Source organism: Panulirus ornatus, chromosome 63 (genome assembly GCF_036320965.1).
Source record: "Panulirus ornatus isolate Po-2019 chromosome 63, ASM3632096v1, whole genome shotgun sequence".
Taxonomy (NCBI): Eukaryota; Metazoa; Arthropoda; class Malacostraca; order Decapoda; family Palinuridae; genus Panulirus; species Panulirus ornatus.
This window is the reverse complement of record NC_092286.1, coordinates 24,809,817-24,822,472: the sequence shown is the minus strand read 5'-3', so window position 1 is coordinate 24,822,472 and position 12,656 is coordinate 24,809,817. Positions and strand designations below refer to the sequence as shown.

General features: G+C 36.9%; 1 protein-coding gene across 2 annotated transcripts in view; it reads right to left on the bottom strand.

The window, feature by feature from the left end:
* The window catches only part of LOC139746062 (uncharacterized), an 80,540-nt gene that overhangs the window by 27,680 nt on the left and 40,204 nt on the right, over positions 1-12,656 (bottom strand). For both annotated transcript variants that reach the window (XM_071656900.1, XM_071656899.1), the window contains exon 7: positions 7,364-7,561. In XM_071656900.1, the coding sequence (XP_071513001.1) occupies positions 7,364-7,561 (198 nt within the window). The remainder of the gene's footprint in view (positions 1-7,363; positions 7,562-12,656) is intronic.

Below are 12,656 nucleotides of genomic sequence, written 5' to 3'. Positions count from 1 at the left end.
CATCGACTGGTGTGGGATTCTGCTTCCTAAGAGCATATCAATTGTTTTTAGCTTCCATCTAAGGGTTAAAAAGACTCTTGAGAAAGGGAGTAACACATGTCTTCATTTCCATATAACCATGTTGTTTCTCACTTAAGTCATTTTTCCTCAACAGAAAGTTATTCATTTACTTTCTAAATATCTTTCCTAGAACCTTAGAGACTACACTCATCAGTGAGACTGGTTTGTAGTTCAATGCCTCTTCCTGGCCTCCTTTCTTAGAAAGATATAATGATGGCCCTTCTCCAATCCCTTGGCACTTTCCCTCTCTCTAGCAACATTTTGAACAATATTTCAAGAGGGTTAGCTAGTGTATCTGCACACATCCTCAGCGCATATGCTGAAATTTCATCAGGACCTTGATCTTTGTATGGGTCTTTTCTAGATATTTTGATGTTTTAAAACATCTCCTCCCAATTCCATCTCACTGGTGTTGAGACTTTAGTGTCTTCCAATGTGAAAATGCTTTTGAACTTTTTATTCAATTCTTCACTTATCCTTTTGTCATCATCAACAATTCTACCCTCTGAATCCCTTATGCTGATCAGCTGATCTTTAACTGACTCCTGATGAATTTATGGAAAAGTTTTGTATTTTCTCCAGCCTTGTCCACAAAATTCTTTTCCTTTCATATCCAGGTATACTTTTTTCTTGTTCTCTTAAATGATGGGATACCATCTATATCTTTGCCACTGAACATATTAAAGCTCCTCTGCTTTTTGACATCTTTTATTAAATCTTTCCCCTTTCTTACCAATCCCTTTGCATTTAAGGCAGAGGTAACAATGTTTTTACTTTTCCTGTAAATTTCACAGAACCTCTCTCCACAAAGCTCTAACTCTTGGTTACTGAACCTTATTTCCCAATCTTTATTAACAAAGAAACTGTTGAGGTTTGCTTAATTTTCATGATTATATCTTTACATTTTGTTTCATCTCTGCTCCTTTAACATCCTCAATTACCACTTAGTTAAATCTGGGCATTCCATGATCACTTTTTTCAATTGGTGTATCATATATGATATTCTCAATATCCATGCTAGTTTGGGTGAAAATAAGATCTAGAATGCTCAGTGTCATGTAAAAAATTTTCCCGTACATGCTCTACAAACTTATCTCCATGACTCCCTGTAACCAACAGAATCCAAACTCCCCCAGTTTACTTCTTCGTAACTGAAACCCATCATCATCAGTACCTTACAGTTTCTATGAAGTAACTGTCTTGCTGCTTCATGTACCATCATGATTGTTCTTTCACTGTTATCATTGTATTTTTGTTCTGAGTCATTAAATTTCTTTGGAGGATTATATAATAATACCACTACCATGCACTCCTTTTGAGCATTTGTTCTTCCCATAATGTATTCTCTGAATGGGCTATCATCCTCTATCTCTTGAAACTGAGGCAACTTTTATAAAAATGGCTCATCCTTCCTCTCCTTTCCCCTCTCTTTCCTTCCTCAATATCATCTACTCCTCTGGGCAGAACAGGTGAGATTTTACCTATTCAGTAAGCTTTGTTTTCACAATTCCAACATCAGATGAACTTTCCTTCATACGGTCCCTGAATTCCACCTCTTTCCCATTAACTATTACTTCATCAATATTTGTATACATTACTTTTAGTCTGATATTACCATTTCCCAATACTCCTGCCCCCTTCTGTTGAGTTGTCTGGGGTGTGCTGTCTTCTTGTCCCACTTGGTGTTACAAGTTTCATAACTTCTGACTGTATTCTTTGCTTTATTCCCTTTCATCCTTTGATTATCATATGTGATGAATACCCCACTGAATTCCAACTTTATAAAAAATTTCTTTGCCTAAGTACCGCATAGTGAACTTAGTCCAAGTCAAATGTAATCATAATTATTAATCATCCTTACCATCTTGAATATAATGAAAAATTCTTATCCTTTCTCTTATCAGTGAGATTGTATCTAGCAATTATAAAGCTAAAGGACGGTTCATATTCATACACTGATCCTTTTTTGCATGTGTTATGACTTGTCTTTTCTCCTTCTTCCCTATCTGGAGCATGCTCTTCCAAACTAAAAATAACCATTCTAATTTTGGTGCCATCCACTTTTCACTGAGATCCTTCACTGCTGTGCTGTCAACCTCTGTATCTCTAACTTTGTCTAAAATTTCCCCTTTTTGCTAAAAGGCACTGGTCTCGTATGCTCTGCACCTTCCATATCCTTCCATCAGGCAAGCCAAAAACTTTTTTGATTACTACATCTATAACAGTGCATATTGCTATTCCTACAACTTCATTCAATTCCCTATCTACCTCTGTTAGTATGGTTCCAGGTTTTTGCTCCACTACATAATTTTTCATGATCTGTGTCTGTTGATCAGCTGCCAAAGTTGCACCTCCTTCCTCAATATTGCCAACAGTTTCTTAAAGGTTATTTATTCCTTTCCTCTAGCTGATCAGCCTTCAAGACATTTTGAAAGGATCCATTTGCTTTTTACGGAAATTACCATTTTTTCTATGATTAAGTACCTCTTGAATCCCATCCATTCCCATAAAGTTTTGTTAATATCTAAAGAATATATTTCTGAGCTCATTAAGTTCCTCCATCATCCCATGACATCTTTCATTGTCTTTAACTTGATCCCTAAGCTTCTGAACTCCTGTTTTTATCTATTTCAAACAATTTCTCTAAACTGCTGATCACTGGTGTTTCCTGCTTGGTCTCTTTCTTATGCTTTCTTCTTGTTGAGGACCTCATCCAAATTGCCATGTCTTGATGTTTCTCCATAATTGTGTGTGTGTGTAATTACTTATTAGCACTGTATGGGGAGAGAGTTTGTAATTGTGTTACCCATCTCTTGAAATTCCCTAATATAAGACTTCTTAAATCTCTGTATAATGTCTGCTATAACTGTGTCTTCATATATTTCATTCCACTGATCCACCACTCTTAAACCTTAGAAGTATTTCTTCATATCTTTCTCAAAAAGCTTCTTACTTACTTTCACACGATGTCTTATGAGTGTTCTATACCTAAAATTCTCGAAGAACTGTTCACTGTCCGTGTCATAAGATTACTAAATATTCTTTTACCCATGAACCTAAATGAAACTTTAGTATTTGACAGCAAACAGATGGTCTCCTTAACTTTTCTCCTATCGTGGGACTCTCGCAATAGGTTTGGGATATTGCTGACTGTCAAGTCTTGTTCACTCACAAATCCTAACAGCTTACTTCCTTTTAGATAACATTCAGATTGAGACCTTCTTTCACTGTGATCCATTCTCATTACTTTACATTTACGTGCACTAAGACTGAATTGCATCAAAAATATATCAGACCATATTTGAAGCCTGTCTATGTCACCTTGTAAGTTAATGCAATCCTCCTTACTTTTCACTTCCTTCATGACCGTTGCATCATCTACAAACATATTCAAATACAAGTTCATACTTTCTGGAAAGTCATTTATATGATTCAAAAAGAGTAATGGTTTCACTACAGAGCCCTATGGCACTCCATTGCTGATCTCTACCCCTTTTGAGAAAGCTTTGACATGCATCTTTTCCATCTTTATGCTAAGATAATTTCTATCCATCAAATGAGTTTCCTTCTTATTCTTGCTTTGTGATCCAGCTTCTTACGAGGCTTCCCCTGCTGTACCATGTCAAATGCTCTCTGGGCGTCCAGGTACAAATAATCTATCTATTCCTCCACTCTTATATGTTCTAAAACTGCACTCACTCTCATAGAAACCTAAGATGTTTATTACACATGACCTTTCCCTGACATCATGTTGTCTCACTTTTATAATTTCTCTTTTGCATGTAGCGATCTATTGGCTTTCCACTTATCATGTTCACTACCTAACAGATCAAACTCATCAGGGAGATTGGTCTGTAATTCAATGCTTCTTCCTGTCTTTGTTACAGAGAGGTATGGCATTTTCCCTTTTACACTTCCCTGATATTGTCTTTCTCCAGCAACATCTTAAACAGTGTAGCAAGAGACTCACATTTATTACTGTCTTGTCTAGATATCTCATTGCTTTTGAGGCTTCTTCCCAATTCCATCTCATTGATGATGCGGCTATGGTGATTTTCACTGTGAAAAACACTTTTAAAACTGTCATTCAATTCTTGACATATCCTTACATCATCCTCTATAACTCTCCAATTTCCTTTTAACGAATCTATGAAGAGGTTTTGGTTTTTTTCCTACTATGTCCTCAATATTATATTCAGAATTTCTTTATTCCTCCTTTCTCATCTTACTATACTTGTTCCTTGCTCTCATACATTACATTACCAATAACTTTGTCACAGCATATCTTGAAACTCTTACTTCTTCACATCTTTTACGAAACCATTCCCCTCTCTTTCTCAATCTTCCATACATATTTGAGGCTAGATGTACTCATGTTCCTCCACTCTAAATTTCACAGCACCTTTCATCACAATGCCCTGGCTCCTGACTATTGACTTCCAATTCCCACTATATGTTAACATAGAAATTGTGAGTTTTCTGTGTGAGATTGCATTTTTTTACATTACAAGGGCAGTTTTACACCTTCCATACCACCAATAAGACTCTCTGAGCTGCAGTATTGATCACCTCCATGCTTATATCATTCCAACCATCCACCACCTTTACACTAAACCAGTATTTCTTTACAATGCTTTTTGACTCGCCTCCTTCTCATGGCCTCTGGTATCTCTGATACTGCACCTTGTGAATAATTGTTTACTGTCAATGTTCTAAATGAAGGACATTATCAGGTCACCCCTCTCTCTTTTCTCATCTATGATGGGCAGCTATGTAGCTTTCAACCTTTCAATGAAGCTAAGATTTCTTGGATACCCTTCTCTAGACACTCTTAATCATATCTTTGTGCTTCTTAAAGTGCAGTGACCAGACCTAAGAGATATTATCTAACTTTGGTAAAATACATGCTATAAATAGTTTACCAAACATTTTGTTTTTCATATACATGCATGTGATTTTAATATTTGCCAGGAAACAGTTTACTTCTTTCACAGTGTTCCTGATGTGTAGCTCTGGTCGTAAATCATGTGCAATACTGATCTATAGATTTCTTTCACGCATTGATTCTTGTGGCTCATTTCTTACTTAGTAGTATTTACACTGGGGCCTTCAGTTGCAGAGTCCCATCTTCATTGCCTTCCATTTGCTTGGACTGAACCTTGTAATCCATTTATCTGACCAACTCTGAAGTTTGACCAGGTCCCCCTACAATATAATGAGATGTTTTCATTCCTTACTTCCCTCATGAGCTTGTATCTTTTGTAAACATGTTTAGGTACAAGTTTAGTCCGAAAAATAAGTAATTTACAAAAACCAAGAAGAGCAGTGGGCAATGCAAGTATGCCACTTGTAACCTCAGTCCATTTTGAGAATGTGCCTCTTACCTATGTCATTTGTTCACTTCCCTTCCCAAACTAGTTAAGAACTCTGCCTGTACCTCTAGCATTTTAATAATCCTCTGATGAGGTACAGTATCATAGGCTTTCTGCCAGTCTTGGAACACTTATTCTAACCATCCACTTCTTTGAGCTAAAACTCAGCTCATCTTATCATAGAAGTCTAAAAGATTCATAAAACAACCTATTTTCTCTGAAGCCATGTTGTCTCACAGTTAGGCAGTTTTCTGATTTTCTTTACTACTGTTTTACAAGCCACACTCTTCAACAAGAGAGGCTTGTAGTTCAGCATGACCCCCAGATCTTCTTTCTTGTACACAGGCATAAAATTTGCCCTGTTCCACATCTTTGAAACTATCCCTTTCCTCTAGTGCCATAATGAAAAGTAATTCATGAGTCTTGCCAACCGACACTATGCAATCCTTCAGCACATATGGGGCAATTTCATCAGGTCTGTGAGACTTACTAGGGTCAAGTTGTTTTAATAGTCAGATTATACTATTTCTGTTAAACTTTATATTTCCTAGTCAGATTATACCAATTCTGTTAACTGTATATTTCCAAGATTTCTTTCCCCTTCCACCTTTCTAACACTGGTGCACTTAGTATTATCCTCCACTTTTAAAAACTTTTAAATTCACTGTTTAATGCCTTACATATTTCCTCATTCCTTTCAGGAGTTCTTGCCTGTGCATCATAGCCTAATTACTTGTTCTTTAGCCAATACTCTGCTCCTGATGAACTTATGGAAAAACTTGGATTGTGCACAATATTTTTTTCAAAACCCTCTGTTCTTTACTCCTTACTAAACATGCTGGAGTTTTCTTACTTTTTGACATTTCATGTTGAACCATGCCTCTTGCTGTTTCACTCTCCCTCTTCTTTCAGTGTTTCATGGAAACCAAGTCCTGATTCCTTCATTGTAGACTTTGCAGAATAACGTATAGTACTGGTCTGCTCTCCTAAATGTGCTTCATGTCTGATGTGTTCTATTTCTATGCAGTTTTGGTGTATCATCCCCAGTGGATCTTGCATACTCCATGACATGCTGATACAGAAAGTTTTGCACCCATTTGAGGAACATGAATCTCCATACCTCCATTTTCATGAGCACCTACGTTCTAATAGTCTACCTCTCTGTAACCAAAGTCCCTTATCATCAATAATCTATCATTTTCCTTGAGTGTCTGTGTGATTACTATTACTATGTTATGGGAAGACAGGTTCACAATTGTGTTGTCCCATGTTTTGACCTTGTACTTATATACCATGTCTTTATTTCTACAAGTGTATAAACACAAAAAACAAACACACAGGCCCTGGTGGTGTAGTGGTTAGCATTACTGACCAGGAGTCAACATGAGCCTACCTTGGGTTAGATTTGCATGGGTTCAAATCCTAGGCATGGGAGTCACCCCACACCCAATCCTGGTGTTTATCCTCCCCTTGGAGTAGTCAATAAATGGCTGGGGTGTGTAGTATTGACTTATATGAATAAAGGTATGGTAAATATATACAACATGAATGTAAAATTCTGTCTCCATAACACACAAATATTAATAACACCCCATAATCCAAGCCAGGTGTACACATATGCATGTAACTACCTATCTGTAGTGTACAGGAAGAAAATTTTACACTGGTGGGGCCCTATCTCTTGAACATTTTCTATCATCTTTTTACAGCCTTTCAAACGTATGTATGCCATCCATACATGTGCAAGTGCATTGCATTCACATCAATCTAATCAATTCACAACCTTCTACAGACCTGTTTATTTACTGTATAAAACTATATAGTTTACCAAAAAACTCAGATGCACTAATTGAAGACATCTGGTGACATTTCTTAGATAATGTACCATCAAAGCTATGGCCTTTGTTTTAAACATTTAAAAAAGTACCTACCTTTTCCCACAAACTTCACAACAGTGTGTATAACGCTCTTCACTAGGTCTGTGAGTCTTCTTGTGGCTATATAACTCGGCCTTACTCTTGAACTTTTTATCACATTCATCACAGGAAAATGGACGAGTATTGGTATGAACAAGCATGTGCCTTCTCCACAAGTAATGAACAGGATACAATTTTTTGCACTTTGGACACCTAAAATCAAATGAAAAACTCAATCTTAGATATCAAATGTACACATGAAAGTTCAATAAGAATAGGGCAAGAGATGATTCACGAAAAAAAAATTAAAATTAGAGGAGAATATCAATAATCTGCAACTAATCTTGTGGAAGCATGTTTAAATTTACTAAAGAATCTAAGCTATACATTACACTGAACATTACAGAAAATTTTTAGGCAACCACAAAAACTGTATTTGTGAGGCAATTCAATATAAATCCACCTAAATGAGAGAAGTAGATGAGTTTCATGTTCTGCCTCTAAGAAGTGAAGACAGCTTGGTCATAAAAAACCTGACAGTCTGCCATGATGATTATAAAAGACAACATTATTTACATCTATACTGAAATGATAATAAATTTTCTGTTTACATGCAGTTCCCTCGCTTAAAAGAAAGTGTCCCACTTAAATGTGGCTACTGAACACAAAATTAATAGCATTAATGAAAGAATCATATTGTGACATCACAAATTAAATGCTCTTCTCCATGGAGCATGTGTATGTATTACTCTACTATTATCATAGCTCTTCAATCATGTAAATGGTGAAATTTAAGTACAGTTGGTGTTATATATCTATTTTTTGGACTGATTCCAAAGTATGGAAGAAACAGAACACTGAAGAAAATCCAGTGGAAAGGACTATGATTGACATAGTGGCAAAAATAGTTTCTTCATATGAAAGTCATATCTTTAATCAAGTACACAAGCAACCTCAGACAATTGCTATGGCCCAGCTGTCTACATAAAATAGCAAGCCAAATTTGTTTGTCACCAAATAACCCAAATTGCTTCCTAGTGTCATCTGTCCCTGACATGACCTCATTTGAATAAGAAAATACAAAAAAATAACAGGGAATTCAAACATCAACAGACCACTTGCAGTTTGTGATAATCAAAGAGATCAGAAACTCATGGATTAGTGTGGGAAGGGAAGAGAGGCATATAGGTAATTCAAAGAGAAAACTTAAAAAATTCTAAGACAGAAATTTGTTACCTTTTCCCTATTACCTTATTCGAGGCAATTTGTGACAGCGAAAGAGATCAAAAACTCATAAGTGTGGGAAGAGAATAGAGGCATATAGGTGATTCAAATAGAAAAACTTGTAAATTATTTGGATGGGGATTTAATATCTTATATCTGTTACCTTATTCAAGGCAGTTTGTGATAGTGGAAGAGATCAGAAACCCATGGGTTAGTGTGGTGTGAGAAGAAAGGCACACATACTAATCAAATAGAAAAACTTATCAATTTTTTGCATAGGGACTTAATACTTTCTTTTGAATATCATGATTACACAGGCAAATTTTCATTCCTCTAGAGCTTTCCCACAGATAATGACTTACTGAAAAGACCACTCAAGGGCTTAGCTATCTCATTTTTTGACTTTCATTGTCCTCGGATAAAATCTATATGGGCCTGCCATTTTATCTACTTTCATTACAGTTGGTAATGATAGTATTTCTTCAAATGCCTTTTTTCAGCAAAAGATGGTCCACAGATATACTTGGATGAGGAATGATGGAAGAGAAGAGCAAAAGGCCTTGATTGACCATGAGGCACCAGATGAAAGACTGAGAAAGGCTGTTAGATGCTGGAGTTGTGAGAGGATTCTTTGGAAACTGACTATTTCACAGTCCTTGTGGGGATGAGGATCAGGGAGAAGTGGAGGTATGGTGTAAGGGAGAATGAAGAGCTAAAGGTGTTGGCAAGTAAGAAAATGAATTAGAAAAAATGGAGGGAGGAGTATGTAAGAAAGGTAACTGAAAGATCAGATGGAAGTGCAGTGAATGTAGGAATACAGTCATGTGTGAATGAGTTTAAAATGTTTAGGGAAGTACTATCAAAGGTTGGAGAATTAGTAGTTGGATATAAGGTCCTGAGATATAGGAAAAAAAGGTCAATGCATGGTGGACAGAAGAGATTAGAAATGCTATGGAAGAGAAGAAAAAGGCATATGGTAGATTGCTTAATATATAAGCAGAATGTTAAGAAGCTGATAGAAGAAAGCAAAGGAAGAGTAGATGAACATATTGGAAGGAAGTTAAGTGAAAAGTTTTGGGATAATAAGAGACTATACTGGAGGAGGTGAAAAAAGAAGGGAAAGGATGTAAGAGTGGAAATCATAATGTGAGAAGTAAGGAAGGGGAGTTGCTGAATCAAAAGGAGGAAGTGAAATGATGATGGAAAGGGTATTTTGAATAACTGATGAGTGTGGGAGAAGGGGAGGCAGCAGTTGTTACATGCATGGTTATGGAGGACGGAAGGAAGAGGATACAAGTGCAAGGACCAATAGCAAAAATGAGGGGGTAAGAAGGGCAATAATGAGGCTGAAGGTAGGAAAGGCATCCGCAGTGGATGAGATCATGGCTGAAATGCTAAAGTATGGGGGGAAAGTGTGATAGAGTGAATGCATCTGACATGTAAATTAGCATGGAAACAGAAGGTTGTTCCTGGGGATTGTGTGAAAGGTATTATTGTTCCTTTATTCACAGGAAAAGGTGCTAAGGATGTATGTAGCAATTATAGGGGAATAAGTCTGTATACCATGAAAAGTGTATGCAAGAATGTTGATAGAGTGATGGAAGTGACTGAATGCAGAATATGTGAAGAGCAAGGGGGTTTCAGGAAAGGTAGGGGATGTGTGGATCAGATTTTTGTTGTAAAGATGACCGTGGAAAAGTATTTTGCAAAAGTTAAGAAGCTGTATGAGCTTTTATGGATCTGGAGAAAGCATAGGACGACTCAAGTGGAATGCTTTATGGGATATGTTAAGGATATATGGTGTAGGGGTGCAACTATTGTATGGTGTGAAAACCTTCTATAGAGGAGCAAATGCATGTTTAAGAGTGGATGGAGAGGTAAGTGAAAGTTTTGGGATACAAGTAGGTGTGAGGCAGGTCTGTATGATGTCACTGTGGCTTTTAGATATATATATATATATATATATGGATGGAGTGATAAGAGAGTTAAAGCAAAACTAGGGAAAAGGGGTGCAGAGATAGAGTGTGGAGGTGAGATATGGTGGTTAATGGCATAGCTGTTTGCCAATGATACTGTGTTGTTTGCTGACAGTGGAGTTGCAGAAGGTTGTGTGTTTTATGATGTGTGGAAGCATAGGAGATTGAAAGTAAATGCAAGTAAAAGTAAAGAAATGGTGTTTAAAAGAAAACAGGGTGAAAGTATAGATTTTGTAAAACCATATAGAGTGAAAGAAGAAAGAACTAAATTGTGCTTATCATATAAAGTGAAAGAAGAAAGGACTAAATTGTGCTTACCATTTAGAGTGAAAGAAGAAAGTACTAAATTGTGCTTTGGATATGGGGGGAAAAACATGAGAAGAAGTGAAAGAATTTAAGTATCTAGGAGCTGTCTTGGGTAAGTCTGGTGATATGGAAGGAGAGATAAGGGAGAGAGCAGTGCAGGGTAGAAGAGTCATTGGATCTCTTAATAGAATATTGAAGGGTAGAGGTATAAGTATGGAAGAAAAGAAAGGATGAAGAGACAGCACAGTCCTCCCATCCCTGACCTATTCAGCCAAAACATGGACAGAGGCCAAGAATCCAGGCTGTGGAAATGAGCTATTTGAGAAGAGCATGTGGTGTGACTAGATGGAATAAAGAAAGAAATGAAGGGATGTATGAGAAATATGGTATGGCAGAGGATGCAAAGGGAATGAATTGTTGAGTGATAGAATGGGTGAAATGTAATACTTTGAGGTGGTTTGGGCATGTGGAAAGAATGCAATACTGGGAGTTTATAAGGAGAGTGTATGATAGTACAATTAAAGGGGTTGGTGCAAGAGGACGACCACCTGTGACATGGGTAAATAGGGTGAAGGAATACCAGAGGGAGAGAAATGGTGGAAGAATGTGTGGAATGGTGAATGTGAGGGAGGTATGTAAGGAACAGGGATAAGTGGAGTCTCTTTTGTTGTGGCCATTCCTTGATGGGAGTCCCTGGAGGGAACAGATGTCAGAGATATAGACAGATAGATAGATACTGTCTTCAACTTTTATGTCAGTATGTTAAAGGATGTTTTCCTCTCTTAGTAGTAGAACTGGATTCAGGACATGAGCTGTGTCTTCTGTCATAAATATAGATTGAAGAACATCACTCAGGATCTCTGCTATGGTTTCATTAACTTGAACTAAGTCACTGTGTTCCTTAATTGATGAACCAAGTAACTAGGTAAAGACTCTCTAGCTTCTAACATATGTAGAAAACTCCTCAAGGTTTCTTTTGGTATTTTCTGCAGTATAGGCTCCACAGTGACATTTACTTTGATGGATGTCTCCCATTTTTTCTATCATATAGGTTGATCATCTCTTTGAGTTTCTTATGTACTTCTTTACAAAACAGGCACTCTTTTACCTCGCTTTGGCTTTATTTTGGGTTAAAACTATCTAATACACAGTGGTACATATTTTCCCTCTACTACTGTGTAAGCTTTAATAAAGCTTTTCAAAGTTATGTCCAAAACATTTTCAGACATGACATCATCCCCGGTTTACCTGTCAAGAGTAATGCAATAATCGATAAAATTTGAATTTTCTTTTTGTGTTGAAGGTTACTTCATAGGCAAATTTCTCCAACTTCAACATTTATCAACAAGATCGTCATTTGTAGCTAGAACTAAATCTATTATGTTCTTGTTATGTATTGGTATAAAAAAGTAACGAGGCAGATTCACAGCTTTTTAACATTTCACTAATCTGCAGTTTCTCCTACAAGCATGAGAGATGATTTTTAGGAACATCAAGGTTAGGACTTTCTAACCCTGCTTTCCTGGTCATAAAATAAGGTGATGTGTGTGTGTGTCTGTGGGAAGATAGCAGGGGAACTGAGGAGTAAGTGTTCTGTGTCTTCAAAGTGGAATCTGTATCTTTGGCATGAGAGATCTTGTGATAAATTGAATTGTGTCTGTAATAATAGAATGATGTGTGGTATCCAGAATGCAAACAGGAAGTTCTTGAGTACTTTGTACATGTCTGGGGAAGGTAGTTTCAGATGGGTGTATGTCTGATGGGGTAGTGTTCAAAGCTAGGTTGGAAGGGCAGTTGCTTAG